This window comes from Platalea leucorodia, assembly GCF_965183815.1.
Source record: "Platalea leucorodia genome assembly, chromosome: 3".
NCBI classification, from domain to species: domain Eukaryota; kingdom Metazoa; phylum Chordata; class Aves; order Pelecaniformes; family Threskiornithidae; genus Platalea; species Platalea leucorodia.
Genome location: NC_138825.1, coordinates 48,942,330 through 48,961,239, shown reverse-complemented (window position 1 = coordinate 48,961,239; position 18,910 = coordinate 48,942,330). Strand labels below are relative to the sequence as shown.

The following is an 18,910-nucleotide window of genomic DNA, read 5'->3' as shown; positions in this document are numbered from 1 at the left end:
TGCAGCAGAGATAAATATGTCAATAGGAAGTGGCTAGGAGTTAGAATAATACAAATGGTTGTAATAATGAGACATAAGAAAGGAATAAGGAAGTATTTCTATTTTAAACCCTAAGGACAACTACTTCCTGTAAAATCTACTAAGAAAACCAGTAGATTCTCCATTTCTTGATGACTTGATTTCAAGACTGGATGCTGGGTTGCGTTGGAGTCCAGGCTGGTAGAATAAGCTGTTAAAACCCATCTCCTGAAAACTTAACTCCTTTCCCACCACCTCTGTCTCCTTTCCTAAGGGCCACAGCTCTGAGGACATCTCCTGCAACCAGCTCAGGGTCAAACTCAGAATAAGGTGCTCTCCCTGCCTTCCACAACACGCACACTTTTCCACACCAGCATAGGGTTCCTGGAGGGCCTTGTATGAGGTATTTAAAGCAGAAGCCCCACAGAGCAGCCGAGGTGCGTGCGCAAGACTGTGTGTAGCCAGGGTGCTGCCCTGCAGAAGGAATGGCGAGGAAGTAGTGTGGGGGCGATGCATCTTACTGCAGGACCTGTCCTCGCTGGGCCAGTGGGGAAGGGAGACGTTGACTCTGCAGCACGTGAGCATGTTCTTGCACTTGTGTCCATGTAGTGTTTAATATCTCTTTCACAGATCCTGTGGTGGCCCAGAAGTAGCATCTGACAGTAAATTGATGGTATACAAATGCAGAAGTCGAGCAAAGCTGAAATCTTTGGTTTGCAAGAGAAGAATTTGCTGATGTGTATTGCTGTAATAAACAAAAAGCTGAGCTGTGTTACTTAGAAAACATAGTAAAAGTGAAAATAATATTTTTCTGGTTAATTCCTTTTTCCAATTGCAGGTTCAGTGAGTGAGAAACTGCCACAACGAGAAGGTGCAGGAAAAACAGGTAAATATCTCAGTTGCCCTTTAAATGGAAACCAAAATAGCTGTGGGATACACTACTGTGATTTTTCATAGGTTTAAATTGTCAATAAATATTCATCATGTATTATATATGCATATATAATATGTATACATGCATACATGCTATTCATTTTATGTCTGCATTGTAGATATTTAGTAAACTTATAAGTGTGTATGTATGTGTGCATGTATTTGTCTATATATGCATAGACATTATATTTTTCTAGTCTCAGCCCTACAGACTTTGCTATTGTGTGCTGTTTGGAAAATAACTTTTCTCCCATAGCTATACTCTGAAATATTTTCCCATAGTGTTTGCTTGCCCTGGAGGACAGATTATTCTGTCTGTTTGATAAAGACAGCATTCTGCAGTCTCAAAATCTCGGGAACTGGAGTCCTCACTTTATTTCCGTAGTAATCAGTGCTTGAGTCATCTTGGATGCAGCACTTTGCTCTATATTGTGATTAATTCATCTGGTAGCTTACATTCATGGCCAGATGATTGTTGTTGTTAGAGATAGATCATGGTGTATATCTTGTTGGCCGGACAAAATCTGATGTGACTCCAACATAGCTGGTAGATTTAAATGAGAAAGATGTCTATGCTTTAAACAAAATTAAAGCTTACACTCTCCAAACACTTAAAAGAATTTTAAATTCAGCTGAAAATAACATCCTAAATGTTGCCGTCAGTTACAGTGGCATAAATTAATTTTAAAGAAGTTACTCATATCTGTGCTAATGTTAATGACTATCTGTTTGGTCCACTGTAAATATAATTGAAATACTTTTTTTACAGGAACTTTTCCAGCATTGTAGTATACCCAACATTTAAATAAACCATTGCGCTGTTAGGGTAAGAAAATCAGTACTTCTTTAAAGGCTAATAATTACAAAGTACTGGAAAATTGTTCCTTCATGTATTTCTAGACAAATTGTGAGTTCCACTAACCTTAAGTTACCCATTTGCTTTAGGTCAGGACTTTCAATTTTACCTTTGAACTGAATGAACTATCCCATATATAAAACTTGTCTGGAATCCTTTATTTTTGTTTGTGACTGTGGCGGCTGAGCTGCTGAGCCCTGAATGAACAATCATAGAACAAGGAGCTTAAATGAACACAATTTATCAAGTCTTCCTTCACATAACATGTATTTGTGTCTAAAGTGACACGGTTGCATTTTACTCACACCCTGTTTTTATTCTCCAGCACAAGCCTGCAGCACGAAGGGCTGCTGACCTGGTTCCCAGGTGGTCCCTGGCTCTTCTCAGATGCTGCTAACTTCTTCTCCCCACCCTTCTTCCAGCCAGTTACTGCTGTATGCTTTAAATAAAGTAATGTTGTCAGAGACATCACAACCTATTTAGAGACCATCACAGAGTAGTGAACAGGATCAGCTGTCTGAGTTGAAGAGCTATGCTTTGGCTTCACGGTCAGTGTAGTAAAAATATTTTGTAGCTCAGCTTGAAAAGTACAGCAGTAGTTTTCAAAATAACCATAAAACTCCCTGCTCATCTTTCCTCTGCGTGTTCCTGTGAAATAACCAGGGGTGCCTGGATGGGGGTACCTGCCTGTATTGTAACCCAGCAAGCTTAGGAAGGTTCACCACATTCTCACTGCTGCAGAGGACATGCTCCAGACCTTCAAGTGTGGTCTTAAGGACTCTACTCAAGAGACAGCATAGGCTTAGCCTGAGACAGTCTCTTCTTCCAAGATGTCCCACACAGACTCACAGGAGAAAATGACCTGGCGGGCCATATCTGTTGCAGTTGTGCAGCCTGCTTTCTCTGGGTATTCCAAATACTGAAAGAAAATTTCCAGCTGCAGACTTTGGAGGTCAGGAGCTCTCTTTGCAAATTTGCACATTAAATCGATCAGGAATAAAGCTTAAAAGATAATTCCTAACATATCTGCCCAGGTGCCCCAGTTCCCTCCTCTATCCAAGGAAAATATTCCGACTATCTGAAAAGCACAGGTGTCAGAGATGGGATCACATTCCTTTATTTCTGATTCTTAACTGACTGCAGGACTATGTTCTTGGTGACTGAACTCTAATAGAAAACAGAATGGTTTCTGTTTAAATGTATGTACATATGCACTGGTATGCATGCGTCAGCTAAGAAGACTTATGAAGTTAGCCTATAAGATATCTAATTAATATGAAGATGAACCACTCTACAGTTGTGACTCTCTATTGAATGTTGTTTTGAACAATGAAATGCCACATGTATCTTCATTCTTAACACAAAAGGTTTTTATGAAAAAATAATGTACCTGACAGAGTGCAAACAGAAAATGAATGCAGGTGTCTTCCTGCAGATTAAGGGTGGTTCATGAGCTGTTGTTGCTCCTCCAGTTCTGGAGTGAAGTTAATACCTTTTAGATTATACAGATATCCTGTACCAAATGTTTGGTTCATTGTTGATGGAAAGCAAATATCTTTCTTTCTTTTGGGTGGGAGGGACCTGAGGCCAGTTTTACGACTCAACCATTAAACATCTGTTGAGATTTTTTAAAAAAATTAAAAAATTGATAAACTGTTTTAAAAGCTACTTGAACAAAGTTCAAGAGCCTAATTTTGATTGGGCTGATAATTGCTAAAGTTGCAGCATTATATCTGAATTTCAGGTAATGACATAAGATCAAATGTGTCACAAACTGAAATTGTGTACCAAAAGATCATTAGAAAAATGTCATTTAAACCCAAAACCAAGTTTCTGGCTGGGCTCTTGGTAATATTTACCTACCGTAAGCTACCCTCTGAAATTCTGGGTTTTCTGAATCACATACTGATTGATGATCTTAATGTGTGTCTTGATTCTCAGTACACTACTTGGTAGCCTCTCTGAAATTAATCAATGGTCTTATTCCACCACCCAGAGGACACCACAAAAATGCCAGCAAAACTAATGAGAAAGTGAGAATCTGTTATGGCATTGGAGCAAAGTATTCTGTCAATGCGTGGACATGAAGAATGAGCATTCTTAGAAGTCTCCTTATGCTTTGGTTAAAACATTTTGCAGGGAAAATAAATTTCTATTGCTGCTGCTTTGGTTTTGTGAAAAGCATGGAGGTTAGTGTTCCACGGCTGCAAATTTGGTTTTACCTGCTATCAGTATTTACTTGGTATCTGTATTTGCTGTGAACTAGACTGTAGCCTCCAGAGGGGAAGGTCAGAGTGCCTCCAAATCCTCTGCATGATTTGCATAAAGACAATACAGATTTACAAAAAACACCTGTGATGGTGACAACAAAGAGAACAGGAGGAGGCTTTCTGTATTGCAGTAGCAAGAAGAAATGGAAACAGGTAGTGTGAGCCTTAAAGCTGGTGCTCACGTTACCCTGGTAGAGCTGCATGCAAGAGGAAGCTTTTCAGTTACCTTCGGTTCTAGCTTCTACAAAAATGCCAGGAAACTATGTTTGTCTGAGATCCAGTTGTGAAACTGCAATAAATGCTAATAAAGCTGTTGCATGGAAGATGCTGTTTACTGCAGGACATCTCGGTCTTGGAGTTAGCTCCATGCTACAGGAAACAGCCATTACTGGAAAATATGTACTAGCAAGGCCTACTAAGTCATATTTACCCAATATCTGAAATAATTTTAAATAACAAAAACATAATAAGGTAAAGATAGGCCTTTGGATACCGCTGTTTCTCACAGAATGCTAACTTAAATATTTTTTTACCTTGAATTTTTCTTTTCCAGCACTACTTCCACTGTGTTTTACTGAACCTAAAATTACCTACCTCCTCTTATCATTTCTGTAAATTTTCCTCTCTCTTTTCTTGCAGTAATGGTTGGTAGTGGATGAATGGAGATGGCTGACCAGAGGATAAGAATTACACAAACAATATTCTGGTTCTTTAATCTGTGAATCTTGTTTATAAAATCAGCTTAACTGGTAAATAGATCCTGCTGTGCCAGAAGAAATTTTCCTTTCATTTTAAGGTGTCAGCATGTCTGCAGCCACTCATTTGCCCCAGAGTGCTTTTGCTTTCACAGGTCTTACCCCTTCTATACATTTGTCTAATTACTTTAGAAATTCTGATTTGATCAGTTATAATCTATAGGTATCAATGTGCAGCATTAAAAAATGAAGAATTACTGTCCAGGGAGCGACCTGATCACTTCATGCCTCATCAAAGACCCTGCAATCATTTAATCAGCCATAACCTCAAAAGCCATCCATTTATAATCCGTAGTCTGTAGATGTAATATACCTATGCTGTGTAGTACCTATAAATAATGTTTAAATTATTGTTTGTTTACCGGCCGGGGCTATGTGCAAATCATTAGTATCAATCACGTATGTACACTTATTTAGCTTACTCTCATAATTGTAGTCTCCTTGCAAATCTTTTCCATTCTGAATTCAGATGATGCCTCAGCTCCCGCGCTGGAGACTCAGCCTCAAGGTGATGAAGAAGGTGAGCACCAACAGGAATTTTACAGTGTGGTATTGAACTATGCCGTATGGACCGTATGCCACAACATCAAATGCTACCTTAGAGCTAGGGCAACTGCTGGAGCAGTTGCAAGATATTGCAAGAAATTGAAAGCATCTGTACCTTTTTCCAGATAAAGACAACAAACACAATGGAGTCTTTACTTACAAGCAACGAATTTCATGTGATGATAGTTTTGAGGTGATGCTGTAGCTATGGAGCCTGACATTAGCAATTTTAATTGTCACTACTCAGGGCAGAGACAGGTTTTAAACTTGAGCCAGAGTGCAGGTTAAAACTGTATGGCCAAATAAGGAAGTTAAAGGGTAAATTCTGTCCTCAGTATATTGCCTAGTAATATTAAGGTTGATGTTTTGTCAGGCTTATTTGCCTCTGGGGAAATTCAGTGCTCTCTAAATGGAAAGCTCAAGGCCTACATGCAATGATAGTCCTATATTGTGGCTGCCTTACCACTCACTGCAAATCTCATAGAATCTGATCTGAAGTTATTACATATTTTTGGTCCACACTGGGAGATTTTTATTCCAATTAAACATAATTTAACTCTACAAGTATTTATTTCAACCTTTTGTATGAATGGGATAAGGAAGGAACTATTCATGCCTTTGCATGAATAAAGATTTTAGCTGTCCTAATAGAAACCAGTGTGCCCTTTTCTTTTTTAGATCCATGTATCTTTAAAACTAGCCACTTACTATTCAGTAGTAACTAGTAACTTTTAAAAAAATTGTAACCTTACAAACTTTGTTCTATTGTTTTTTTTTCTAGATATAGCTTCTCGTTATCCTACCTTATGGACTGAGCAAGTAAAGAGTAGACAAAACAAAACCAATAAAAGCTCAGGTAAGAACTTGTGTTGTCCTTACTTTGCAAAGCTCCTGTGAGGACATGCATTAAGCCTTGTTAAAACTGAAGCTATTTAAGTGAAATCCATTTTAATAATCATTATGCTTCCACTTTCATCATATGATAGTGACTTAATGATTTGCATTGTGATGATTTTGTAGGCTCATGCATCATACGTTCCTTTTATATGGAAATATTTTTGGCCAGGCTTTACTAGGTGTAAACTGACATTACTCCACTAAAGTCTCTGGCACACATGTGTTTGCAACTGTGAGTGGATCTGACATTTATTTTTTGCATCCTCTTTAATTCTCTGCCTCTTTGTTATCTACTTGTATGTTCTTTTTTTTTGGTGATGTGTAGCAAGAAGGTGCTTGGAAAATGACAGTGTGGGTTACATGTGTTTGGTGGTAAATCTCAGGAGGCAAACCTGAAAAGAAGCAAACTCCCATCAGAAACCAGCTGTCAGTTAACAGGAAATTGGAAAGACAGTGTTACCTGCTTTTTGCTACATCACTCATCTGCTATTTACAGACTGATTGCCAGTTTAGTGTGAATTAATTATGTTGCCTTTTTTATAATTGCTGAATTTTATCTTTACTTTTTTTCACCACTCTTCAGAATGGAGCTTTGTAAACCTGGACTGGGAATGTCAGGTGAATATCCTGAGACAGAAGCCCCTAAAATATTCAGATACATTCAGTGCTTTGGTGGACTATAAGTTTTGATGCCTTCCTCCCTGTTCCTTCCTTTCAGTGGAATAAACTTTAGAGAATCTTCTTGAGTTTCCTGGTTTCTTTTTTTCTGGAAAAATGTTTCATTTGAAAGGAAACATTAATGATACAGGCTATGACTCAGTAAATCACCCAAAAGCACACTTCAGATCCAGTGGAAATTGAGGTTGTGCTTTACATTAAGTACTGTGCTTAAGTTTTTTACTGAATTGAGGTCCAAAAGGATTTAAAAAGACAAGCAATCATCATAAGAAAGAAAGACATATCCTTACTAAGAGGTTTACAGATTCCTTTATATAAGCTATTTTTAACATCAAAGCAATAATTATTAATACGTTTTCCTCTTCTTGATCCTCCAGTAGGCACTTAAGGAAAGGACCTTAAACAGAATGTAGACAAGAGTTTGAAGCAAACACTTTCCGTGCTGGAGATTTATTCTGTCATTTTTTTAGTCAGTGTTAGCAAGAACAGAATTATTTCGGGAATTTTGTTGTGTAAAATATATGTATAGAAATATGTCAGTTTCAGGAGTGTTTATTTAATTTTTACAGTGCTAGAGACTAGATTTAAAACAAGAATTCCTGAGTTTGCAGTGCAGCTGCTAGAAGCCAAAGCTTCAACACACACATGAAAAAATTAGAAAAACACCAAAGAAAAGGTGGGCTTATTACTGGGAACTTGTAACCTCCTGTCCATCTAAAGACATATTTACAAAGGAAGAGAAACCAGAAGCACAGTCTACCTGTCTCATGATTGCTAGCCCATGGTACATTAGCATCAAAAGCATGATTGTGTTGGGTTTGCTAACAACAGGACTTGCTCATAACTGTACTATATACAGGGGATCTCTGGAGGGCTAGCACATGCTACAGTCAGTGGTGCCATACCCAGACTAGCAGAAGTAAGTCAGCAGACAGTACGTAGCCAGCTTTGCTTTAATTTGTAGGTATATCTGATGCGCCAGAAGGGACCACTGCTCTCTCTGCTGTAACTTCTCTTGTTTATGTAATATGAAATAATCAATCAGGATAAATCTAGGTGCTAAAAACAGTGTCTTCACCAGTTGTGCCAGGCAGTATCTCTCTTCCAGACTTCAAAAATATAATGTGTGTCAGTGATTGTATATTTATAAGTTGTTTTGATGGCTGAGCCTCACTGATGTTCAGTAAACAAATCTTTTAAGGTCTTGAAAAAACTAGGTTCGATTTTCCCCTTATTACCTCTCAGAGTGGTGCCCAGGCTTTTGGGAACATCCACAGAGAATGAACTCTGGGCTGCTACGTGTATGGAATAGGAAGGCTTCATGACTGAATTCATGACTGAATCCACTGGATTGTAACCTAACTACCTTTGGACACCCAGGCTTCAATATAAGGGATAAATACAGATGTCTTCTTTACTCAGTTTGTTTAGCAAACTCTGATTCAGACTTGGTCATACAAATACCAGAAAGCATATTGAAATGTATTTGTCTGAGTAAAATGAGGAGAATTTATGTCTGCATACAAACTGTGTTTATAAAACAAAAGATGAGACCCAGTTTATTGATAATGGGCTAAACTTTCCTTTGTGCTTTCAAAGAAATTCAAAGAAATTCTTCAGGTGCAAACAACGCTATGAACTAGCCCTGCCTGTAGAAAATAACTGAAGAAAAATAATAATGCTAAAAATTTCAGGCAAACTCCAAATATCCTACTTAGAAGCTGACTGTTTTAGTCTGTATTGCTTTTATTTTTTCTGGTTTTTACCTGAATATATGTCCTAATATGTCATGGCCAACAAGTCATGGTCATTAAGAAACTTGTCTTGACCTGAGAAATCAATGTCCTTAGGAGAATGTTTTTGTGATTTAGGGATCACAAATGAATACATTAAATTTATTATACTCATCCTGAAGTAGTTTGCTTTTGCTACTCTGCAAATGACCTGCCAGTTACAATTAGCCAGTAAAATCAGCATAAGCTTTTAAGTTTTGGAAGATAGAAAATAATGGCTCAGGAAATTCTAGTTTATATTAGTTGTCCAGTGCTTTCATTTGATTAAATCAGCATAAATTAATTTAGCACAGAGTAATGGCATTTGGGAGACTTATAGATGCAGGGCATGAAATTACTGGATTACATATCCATGCTCTGTAATGACTTCTAGTGCATATTCTTTTGGTTGGTTCAGAGAAATAAGCCTTTGCTGCTCACTAAAGGCATTTGTAGAGTGGTATTTAACCTATTAGCTTTGATGACAAAATACTACTGCTGGCAAATACCCCATCAACATAGGGTCATGTAACAATAGCTCTGTGTAAAGTGGTGGATTTGGGTAGAAACATCTCCATTTTAGTTCTTTTTTGTATGTTGAAGATGATTTTCAAAGTTTTTAAAAGACTTTTTCTTTCCAGAATTAGAAAAAAAGTATGCATCTAGTTGCTAAAATAACGTAGTGTTTGCTAAGATTGTTTTATACATATGCCTTGGTGCCTTTGTAGGTGTTTTGCGAATTTTTTGTTTCTTCTGGATTTCTTTTTACCCCCACACTCCTCATCGCTTCCTGCTTTTCACAGAAAATATTGTGGGTTTGCCACATCAGATGGACAAAAATAAGCATTATAGCAACAGCTATCAATCAAAAATAAACAGAAATACATTGAAAACACTGAACGTGGGACTATATGGGTTCTGATTAAGACACCAAAATGTAGCAGCCTACACGCTGCTGTCTGTATGTGAACTCTGGCTCAACTCTTGCTGTTGTTTGTGGAGATGCAGTCAGTGTGGTCAGTGGAGCCTAGAGAGCGGCCCACCTCATCGTAAAGCTGACACCTGCACTTGGCCAGCTAACTAGATTAATACTATAGATACTATACTAGATAGACCTCACTGAGTGCAGTGACTAGTTAGATCTCTAGCCTATATGAAGATATTTATGCTTTAGATTAACTTTATCCCACCCCAGCATCAGTTTAAAATCCATGTGGTATTCTTTTAGAGCATTTGTATTTTGTAAAGACCAGAGGACAGAAGGTTTTTTGCCTTGAGGAAACGATATTTTGGAATGTGTCCTCACCAGTTGCCAGTTACCGTAGCTTCAGGGCTAGGTGCAACCTTGTTGTGGGTGGAGAACACTACATGACAGTGCAGATACTTTCTCATCACCTAACAGGGAAAATGCTGTTCCCCGAGGAGAGCTCAGGTTGGACTGTAGATCTCTTAGGTTCTTCTTGCTACATCTGCTCTACCAGCAGTTTATATCCTTGTGAGATTCTTGGGAACGAAGTGTGACATTTTTCAGAGGATGTATGCCCTTTTTTGAGTTTGACCATAGGCAAAGGAAGGGTAGTTTAACCTTTTTCGCAATGGCCAGTGAAGCTTAGGATTCATTTCTAATAGTTTGTTGTGGGAGCACTTCCAAGAAAAATAGAGTGAGTTTAACTGATAATATTATTAATGTTCAAAAAAATTCTTAAAGTACTAAGTAATTTCTAAGTACAATCTGTGCATCACACAAATGAGAATAAATAATACTCAGTATAAAATTTCATTAATTTTGCAAAGGCAGGATGCAAAAAGTAATCCATAATCTGGAATATGCTTACATATGTGCTTAAGGTCTTTAGAGATTCTGGTGATAATATAATTCAAGTTAAAAGAGCCAGAGTTAAATAGTGTATCATTGTCTAAGACACAGTACAGTTTCACGTATTTACTATTCAGTTCTATTCTCTTATTATTAATACTTTTGTATTCTGCTTCCTTGAAGATTGAATAGTATGGAATTATTAACACTAATGATTTATATGTTCATTGATCAGTTATGTAGTTTATTTAATGAGCATTGTAAAGTGATTGAAAAATTGGTATTTGTTATGTTGATAATCCGGTATGACCAGCAAAATAGAAGACAGGAAGAAATTGTTGCATTTCTTTGCACTTTACTGAACTTGACTTTGATTCATGTGTTAAATGTTAAACACATGAAATGAGTGGGTAGAAATTTAGGGCCCCTGGCAGTCAATGGCAGAACTCCCAGACAGCGGTTGAACAACCATTCATACTTCGACTACATGCTACTAGTTCACCCAGTAGTTCACATTTCATCTGGATCAGGCACAGACACGTGATGCAGTGCTTGTGCCAGCTTCATGCTTTCTGCCAGCTTTATGCTTATGTGCTCTAAGCAGGTGCTAGAGGACAAGCCATACATGATCCAGCATAAAATAGGGTTGGCCCAGAGGAAAACCTGTTCTGGCATAAAGCCTGCTGAGGCAAGGTCAGGCTGTCAAAATTCTTAACACATCTATGCAAAAGGTAGTGGATCATGCGATTATGACATTTTTCATCCAGAACAAAGAATCCTAAATCAGAATTCATTGTCTCCTCAAACTATGGCTTTAGTAACTTCAAGAGTGCCCAGATTTCAGCCACTGTACCCGGACAGTCTGATAATGTAGAATCAACTTCAATTTAACTTTTGGCTTTGGCTGTGCACACATAAAAGGAACACATAGCTTTTTATTTAATTTTCTGACATGATGGAGTAATGTTTTATTGCTGCCATTTTACTACAGACCATCAGTTTCAAGGCTTTAAAAATCTGTTATAAGATTTTATCAATTAGCCCCAGAAGGTTTGATCCAACAGGAGTTTCATTCTCAAAACACCATCTGGGAGAGCACCGAAGTGCACATACAGTAATGTAGTATAGACTGGCTGCAAATGCAAATGCAAACAGTTAGTATAACATCTACTGTGAATACATTCTTGGTGGACTAAAACAGGGAATTTAAAGTGATAATATAACTAGCAATTATGTGTCTGTATCTATTCCAATTAGCTGCTTGCATTTATCTGTCCGTATAGTCTGAATCTGTTGGCAAAGTCTGCCAGTAGGACTGACTAATGTGACAGAGTGACATTCTAAGATTTGAATGCAGTTTTTATTGCCTTGTCATCTGACTGCTTTAAAGCATTTGTACATATGAGTTTGTCTCACATGGAAACTATGTTGGTTGTCAGTGAGGTTTCTGTTTTGTTAGATTGCTTTGTTTTGTTTCTCAGAGGCAATTGTTCCAGTGGGATCCCTGTTCACTGATCATTCCCTGAAAGTCACCTTTACATATTTAGTTACATATATATTACAAATTAATTGGAAGTTTTCTAGAACCGATGGGCCGGGGCCAACTGCATGAGATTCAACAAGGCTCAGTGCCAGGTCCTGCACTTCGGTCACAACAACCCCATGCAACGCTACAGGCTTGGGAAGAGTGGCTGGAGAGCTGCCTGGCAGAAAAGGACCTGGGGGTGTTGGTTGACAGCTGCCTGAACATGAGCCAGCAGTGTGCTCAGGTGGCCAAGAAGGCCAATAGCATTCTGGCCTGTATCAAGAACAGTGTGGCCAGCAGGACCAGGGAGGTGACAGTGCCCCTGTACTCGGCACTGGTGAGGCCGCACCTTGAGTACTGTGTTCAGTTTTGGGCCCCTCACTACAAGAAGGACATCGAGGTGCTGGAGCGTGTCCAGAGGAGGGCAACGAAGTTGGTGAAGGGTCTGGAGCACAAGTCTTATGAGGAGTGGCTGAGGGAACTGGGGTTGTTTAGCCTGGAGAAGAGGAGGCTGAGGGGAGACCTTATTGCTCTCTACAACCACCTGAAAGGAGGTTGTAGTGAGGTGGGTGTTGGTCTCTTCTTCCCAGTAACAAGGGATAGAATGAGAGGAAACAACCTCAAGCTGTGCCAGGGGAAGTTTAGGTTAGATATTAGGAAAAACTTCTTCACCAAGAGGGTAGTCAGGCACTGGAACAGGCTGCCCAGGGCAGTGGTTGAGTCTCCATCCCTGGAGGTATTTAAAGAATGGATAGATACGGTGCTTGAAGACATGGTATAGATGGACTTGGCAGTGCTAGGTTGACGGTTGGACTCGATGATCTTAAGGGTCTTTTCCAACCTTGATGATTCTATGATTCTATGATTTTGAATTAGGCTTATTTTGCAATGTGAAGATTTGAGATATGAAACCAGTTATAACAGAAGGAAGTCAAAATGTATATCATAACAAACTGAGAAAAGAACACAGGAAAGAGGGGGGAGAAAGTGTTTTAAAAGCTTATTGCTTCCATTTTTCAGCAGGGATTCCTAGTAAGTCATGTGTTGGCCTGCAGAACCCTGGCCAATCTTCCATTCTCAGATTTGCTTGTATTCAGCATTAAAGGAGGAGCAGGTGAGGACTTCAGAGCACTTATGTCAAAGAGTCCTACTCACTCTGAATGCATTACGCCTCTACTGGACACTCAGAAATTGAGTTTAAATGAATATATAAAGTAGATTTGCACAGGAAAATAGCCTGGGTAGGAGTGATTCATTAATTTCAAACCACTACATAGGAAAAACGGTGGGTTTTTCCCCATTATCACCTCATTTCAGCCCTAAAGACAGTGTTCCCTTCCAACAATTGGTGAGGTATCAGCCACACCCAAAGGTGGGATTTGCATTCCCAAACTTGTGTTGTAAATACAGCCATTAGCTGTAGCTGGAGAAACTGAGCATGGGAATAAGTTGCTGAAATAGAAGCATCTTGTGCCTTCATATGGCCTAGGATATCTGATATCTGCATGGGCTAGGAGATATGACAGCCTACTGGAAATCTGTGATGTCTGGCTTGTAGTTTTGGTAGTCCAGAGTACCTGAAATGGCATTGAATTGAGCCCTAAGAACCTCAATTCAAGCCATGAAAGGAAAGTAGAAGGCAAATTTTAAATAACTCTTCAAACATATCAGTTGGCTATTAAGTCCACACATGGATTCTGTCAATGGGAGTTCAGTCCATTACAGGTGGGCACTCAGTCACTGCCAAATTTTGGACAAGTTCAAACCCAGATATTATTAATGTGAACTTTATATCTTGAGCTCATCTGCAGGTCAATTCCCTACACAAGAAAAGGCACTAGCATTTTTTCATGACATCTACAGCTGAAGTCTGAATGTTTTGTGGTGGCCACAGATCTGGCTTTTGGGCCTTGTAAAGTTTGTGGGTGCTGAAAGACATTAGCTGGTAGAATATTTGTTGTTTGTCCTGTTATCTCAGCAAGTTGTGCATGGAAGACAAAGAGAAAAGCGTTGTGAGGAAGTTAAGTAAGAAAAGCTGATACAGAAGAGGACTGGAAGCTTCCAGACCAACAGTCTTATGGCCTCCTCAGACTCTTTGGAATGGCTCTGGTTGCTAACTCACTAAATGTTCTCTTTAGAGTTTCTGAATGAACTCAATTATTTGGAGTGAACTATAATTTGTGATTTATATTTTACTATAAAAACAGCATTGTTAAGAAACTGTTGGGGAGGGAGATGTGTGAGGCACTGTCATGTCTTGTTATATCCCCTACTGCTTTATTTTTAAATATTTTGAAGAGTAGGAGGTAGTTCTCTTTTCTTCTCTTCCATTTTGTGTTATTTTTCTGTCAAGAAACAGAATAGTTTTAGAGTAGTATTCTTTTAGAATACTGGTTCAAGATATTCCTTGGCAGCTGAAAAACTAGTGGCTTTGAAACTACTGATTGTTCACACCATTAGGGCCAATCAGTAAGTGGTTGACTTACTTAGTTTCTAATAGAGAACTTTGTCTTACTTTTCAGTAGCAATTTTTAATGAAATCCTAGTCTTGATTTAGCTATTACACAAAGAGAGAACAGTACTCTTCATCCTCTTCACCTGTGAAGAAAATTACTCTTCGTACTCCTTGGTCCGCTTGCCTTGCCTTGCTTTTACTTTACTTGCCTTACCTTGCCTTGCCTTGCCTGTCCTAAATTGGTAAAGGAAAATTACAGTTTTCTTTCAGTTCTTTCAGCCTCTTCCAAGAAGATAAAACTTTCCAGACCTCCCCACAGTGCTTGTTTGATACATTCTTAATTTACAGGCTGCTGGATCATGCTTATTATAGTACTGTCCTATCTTTAATAATCCTTTTCACAAGCGTTTTCATTTATCTTCATTTTAATTTTACATATTAGTTCAAAACCTTTATAAAGATCAAGCACTGACATTTCCAGTTTTTTTCTCCCACTACAGGGGAGGATCCTCCCATCCTAAACCATTAAAAAAATAGAGTTCTGTTTTACATCCAGTTGATGGTCTTTACACTCAGGATGTTCCAGGGTTTTATTGGACCCCCACTGTGAGGGGAAAAAAAAAAAAGAGAAAAAAGAAGAAAGGGAAAAAAAAAAAAAAAGTTCTGTTTTATGCAATGTCGATAATTTCTATTTTACTGCATGTGTTAAAATTTGATGCCAAAAGATAGTAATCTTTCCTGACCATTTTTAATTACATCACATTACTTTCTGCAACAAGTAAATGACACAACAGTCCTGCTTGAAGTTCTCCTTTAGTTTTTAGACATGCACTCCCTCACCTACCCGTAGCTTTCCACAGTTTACCAGACATCACACTGCATAATCATAAAAGCATCAATAAGCTTCATAAATCCTTAGAGGGATGTCAGGCTAACAGTCTATATTTTAATGACAGATGCAAAAAAAATCACATAAATCATGTTAATGTGCAGAAACGTATTGGACTGGATCATATCTAAAGACATAATCTTTATGTGAAATAGGTAAATCTTCCAGTCAAGACAGTCTCAATCTGTCTATGGCTATACTATGATTGCTGGACTGTATATAGAAGATAGGTGTTCCAAATTTTGCAGGCAATTAGAAGCCCAACAGGGGTGACAGTAAGAGCTGCCAGGCCTTCCATCATCATCCCAATGACCTGATAGGAGAAAATATCCGTGTTCCATGCAGAGATGCCTTTCCTTTCCTGCCCCCCCAAGCCAACAACCCTAAAAGCAATGAACATAGACAGTAACCTTTGCATATCTTTGTCAATATAGTAAAGGCAAAATTTTTCTTGATTCTGATGCACTTTCTCGGGCAAGAGGTCCAGGTCAAGTGTGAACATATAGAATTAGGCATATAAATTTGCAAACTGGCATCTAAACAATGGTCCTGTTTTTCTTCTGAAATATTAAGAAACCAACACTACTCTTGAGGTCAAGCCAGTAAAAAAATATATTACAAAATGAAAGAAATACCTGCAATGTCAGAGAGGTCTGAGATTCATATTTTAAAAACTTCAGTAAATTGGTGGTTATTCTCTTGAACAAGAAGAAACCCTGTTTGGGATATAGATGGTGAAGAAAGTTATTCCATCACTCCAAGGATATCCACCACTCTCTCCTACATTTTGCACGGTTAAGAACTCCGTATGTCTTCATCTGTGAGCTGATAAAAACTCTTGAAAATGCTAACATTAAGAAAACCAAAATTCAAAGTCATCCAGTGAGATGTTCTGGCAAGATTATTCTGGTTTTATAAAACAGACTAGACTGTTCTGAGGAAAACAATTTTCTCTTTCTTCCATGCGGATAAGTCAAATGACCAACTGTCCCCCTTTCCAATAATTGAGTAAGAAGTGTTTTAAAACAAGGCAAAAACAGTTATGGCAAAATATTCCCCTGTTAATATCTTATGTGAACTGTGGAATTCTACTGCTTGATCTGGCCATGGTTTGCGCAAAAAACTCTGACTGCTCTTAATGGAAATACGGACCATGGAAGGACCAGTAGCCATGTAACATGAATCAGCCCTGGTGGCTGCAGTCAAAGTTTTACCTCAGTTTCCTGACATGTACATTTCTGACAGTCTGAATTAATTTCTGGATGTTCCCTGGTAGATAAGGTTATTGGCAGTCACAGTGGTTTAAATTTGGAGGGATTTTTAATGGGATGATTTATGACCTATGAATTCCAACTTTCTTATTTGCCAAACCATGTATCTCTGAACAAACTCCCTGAAAAGACTGACAGTTCATGCATTGCTTAATTATTTTCCAATGAATTCTTGACTTTTTCCTTTAATTCTTGAAAAAATTGCCTTGTAATGGAGGAACTTTTTGAGGCTTCATCAATAATGTTAGCATTTTCCATTTGGTACAAAAGCAAGAGAAATTAAACTTCTGCAGGACCTTTTGTGGGAGGAGTGGAATTCACTCCAAAACCTGTGTGTTGGCCACATGTCTGCAGTGCAGCTATTGCATCAGTCCAAGTCTTTACTGCAGCATCTGCTTTTGTGGATTATTAAGGTCCCAGGTTAATGCTGTCATCCATGGATCCTTTCCCCTAGCCTGCCCTTAGTGCAATACACTGGCTTTTCTGTTTGCGACCGGTGTAGAGTCTCCTTTCCATGAAAAGCCACACCAAGGGTCATAACTGGCACAAGGGAACTTATTCTAGTCAAATTACATTGCTAAAGTACATAAAACCACTTTGAGATACTTCATCTGCAAGATGCTGTATATACCCCAAATATTGTTTTATTACTGGCTTGCTTTCCTCTTCATTCTACCCTGTCCATCATGTTCCATCCTCTCTCATAACAGACTGTTCCAGATAAATGCTAGACACTATGTTTTCCCTGCACTCTGCACTGCCTAGAAATAAGATTAACTATTGTTGCCATAATGCACTAGATTTCTGTGTTACTGGAGAAGAAGCAGTGGTTGAAGAGACAGACCACTGTTTTTCATTAAGCTGTTTTTAATACCTGTTTTAGTTTAAGAACGGCAGGCCAAGTATCTGCATTCAACCACAAATAAAACTATGTTTAAATAAGATTAAGGCTGTAAATTAAATTTCAGATCTTAAATTCTCTTGGTGCATTACAAAACACAAGAGAAAAGAGAGGGCAAAGCTTAATATACCAAACTGGTTGAAAATGCAGCCTTCTCTGGAAAAAAAATGACTTGTCAGGGATCTTTTTTTGAAAAGATATGCATTTTCAGCTAAAAAATTGTATTTTCAAGATGAAAATTCAAACAACAAAAAAAAAAAGCCTGTAAAAAGCTGAATAGTTTTGGCTCAAATCTCAAAATCTTGATTGGCCATTGTAATGCCTTGTGGGACCTGTAATTTTGAAACCTCATTAGTTCCTTCTTTTTCAGGGGCTAGGGTCCTTAGGCTGATTGTACATGCAGGATATACCTCAGAAAACTTGCAAGCATCTTGGATTTTGGGATTCTCTGGGAAGTTCAACACAAAGAAACAACTTGTTATGGGTTTTTGGTTTTGTTTTGTTCTCATTAAAAATCACATTTTTTATGAAAAACAAACACTTTGAATGAAAAACATCTTTTCATTTAAAGACCCGGTTTTCCACCGAAGACAGTCAAAATGGAATTTTTCAACCAATCCTATTACAGTCCTAACAAGCTATGAAAAAATTTATATTATCGCCACTTTAACAGTGGGTTATGTTGTTCCATTGTTTTCCAGTGAGATCTTAATGTTATTTAAACTTACCGCTTTTATTATCCTTCAGTGAGTAAAGGGAACTTATCAAAATGAAGGGACATTTATTGTCCTCTATTTGGATGACTGCTTAGATGCAGTTTTTGTTGGACTAGAATGCATTATGAATACATAAAGTCCTCAAATGTGGGTGACCTGTAATGCCCTTCAACTGTTTTCCAGTGCACCCAGTTAGATCAGGGCAACAGACTGGTTGGTGTTTGGTCTGGGAGCAGAGGTCAAATTAATGCCTCTTGTGCCCCCAAAATCTGAGATACAGTTTTGGCAAGAAAGTAGAAAATAGTTCAGGATTGCAAGATCTGTCCGCATTCAAATCGCAGGAAGGGATGAGTGCTCCCTCTCAGTCATCAGGCCAAATTTTCAGACCTGTATTGAGGCGAACTCCCATCAATGTAAGGACTGACCAGGGTTGATCCTGTCTGATTATTTTTACTTGTCATTTAGTGAATTCATCCATAGATTCTGTTACAATGGAGACTCTTAACAGAGGCGGGGATATGATTAGTTGCAGATGTTCATGACCATCACACTCTGTCATGGTGCAGTTCACCCTTCTTTCACAACAGCACTGTGCCCAGTTATTCTGGCTGG

The 18,910-nt window shown here is 38.4% G+C and overlaps 1 protein-coding gene across 4 annotated transcripts in view; it reads left to right on the top strand.

The window, feature by feature from the left end:
- SMOC2 (SPARC related modular calcium binding 2) overlaps window positions 1-18,910 on the top strand; it is a gene marked incomplete at its 3' end in the record, with an annotated part of 147,526 nt that overhangs the window by 66,196 nt on the left and 62,420 nt on the right. For 3 of the 4 annotated variants that reach the window (XM_082305894.1, XM_082305893.1, XM_082305892.1), the window contains exons 5-7: window positions 857-904; window positions 5,269-5,352; window positions 6,160-6,234. In XM_082305894.1, coding sequence (XP_082162020.1) covers window positions 857-904; window positions 5,269-5,352; window positions 6,160-6,234 — 207 coding nt within the window. The remainder of the gene's footprint in view (window positions 1-856; window positions 905-5,268; window positions 5,353-6,159; window positions 6,235-18,910) is intronic. The other variant, XM_082305895.1, reaches the window with a different exon arrangement.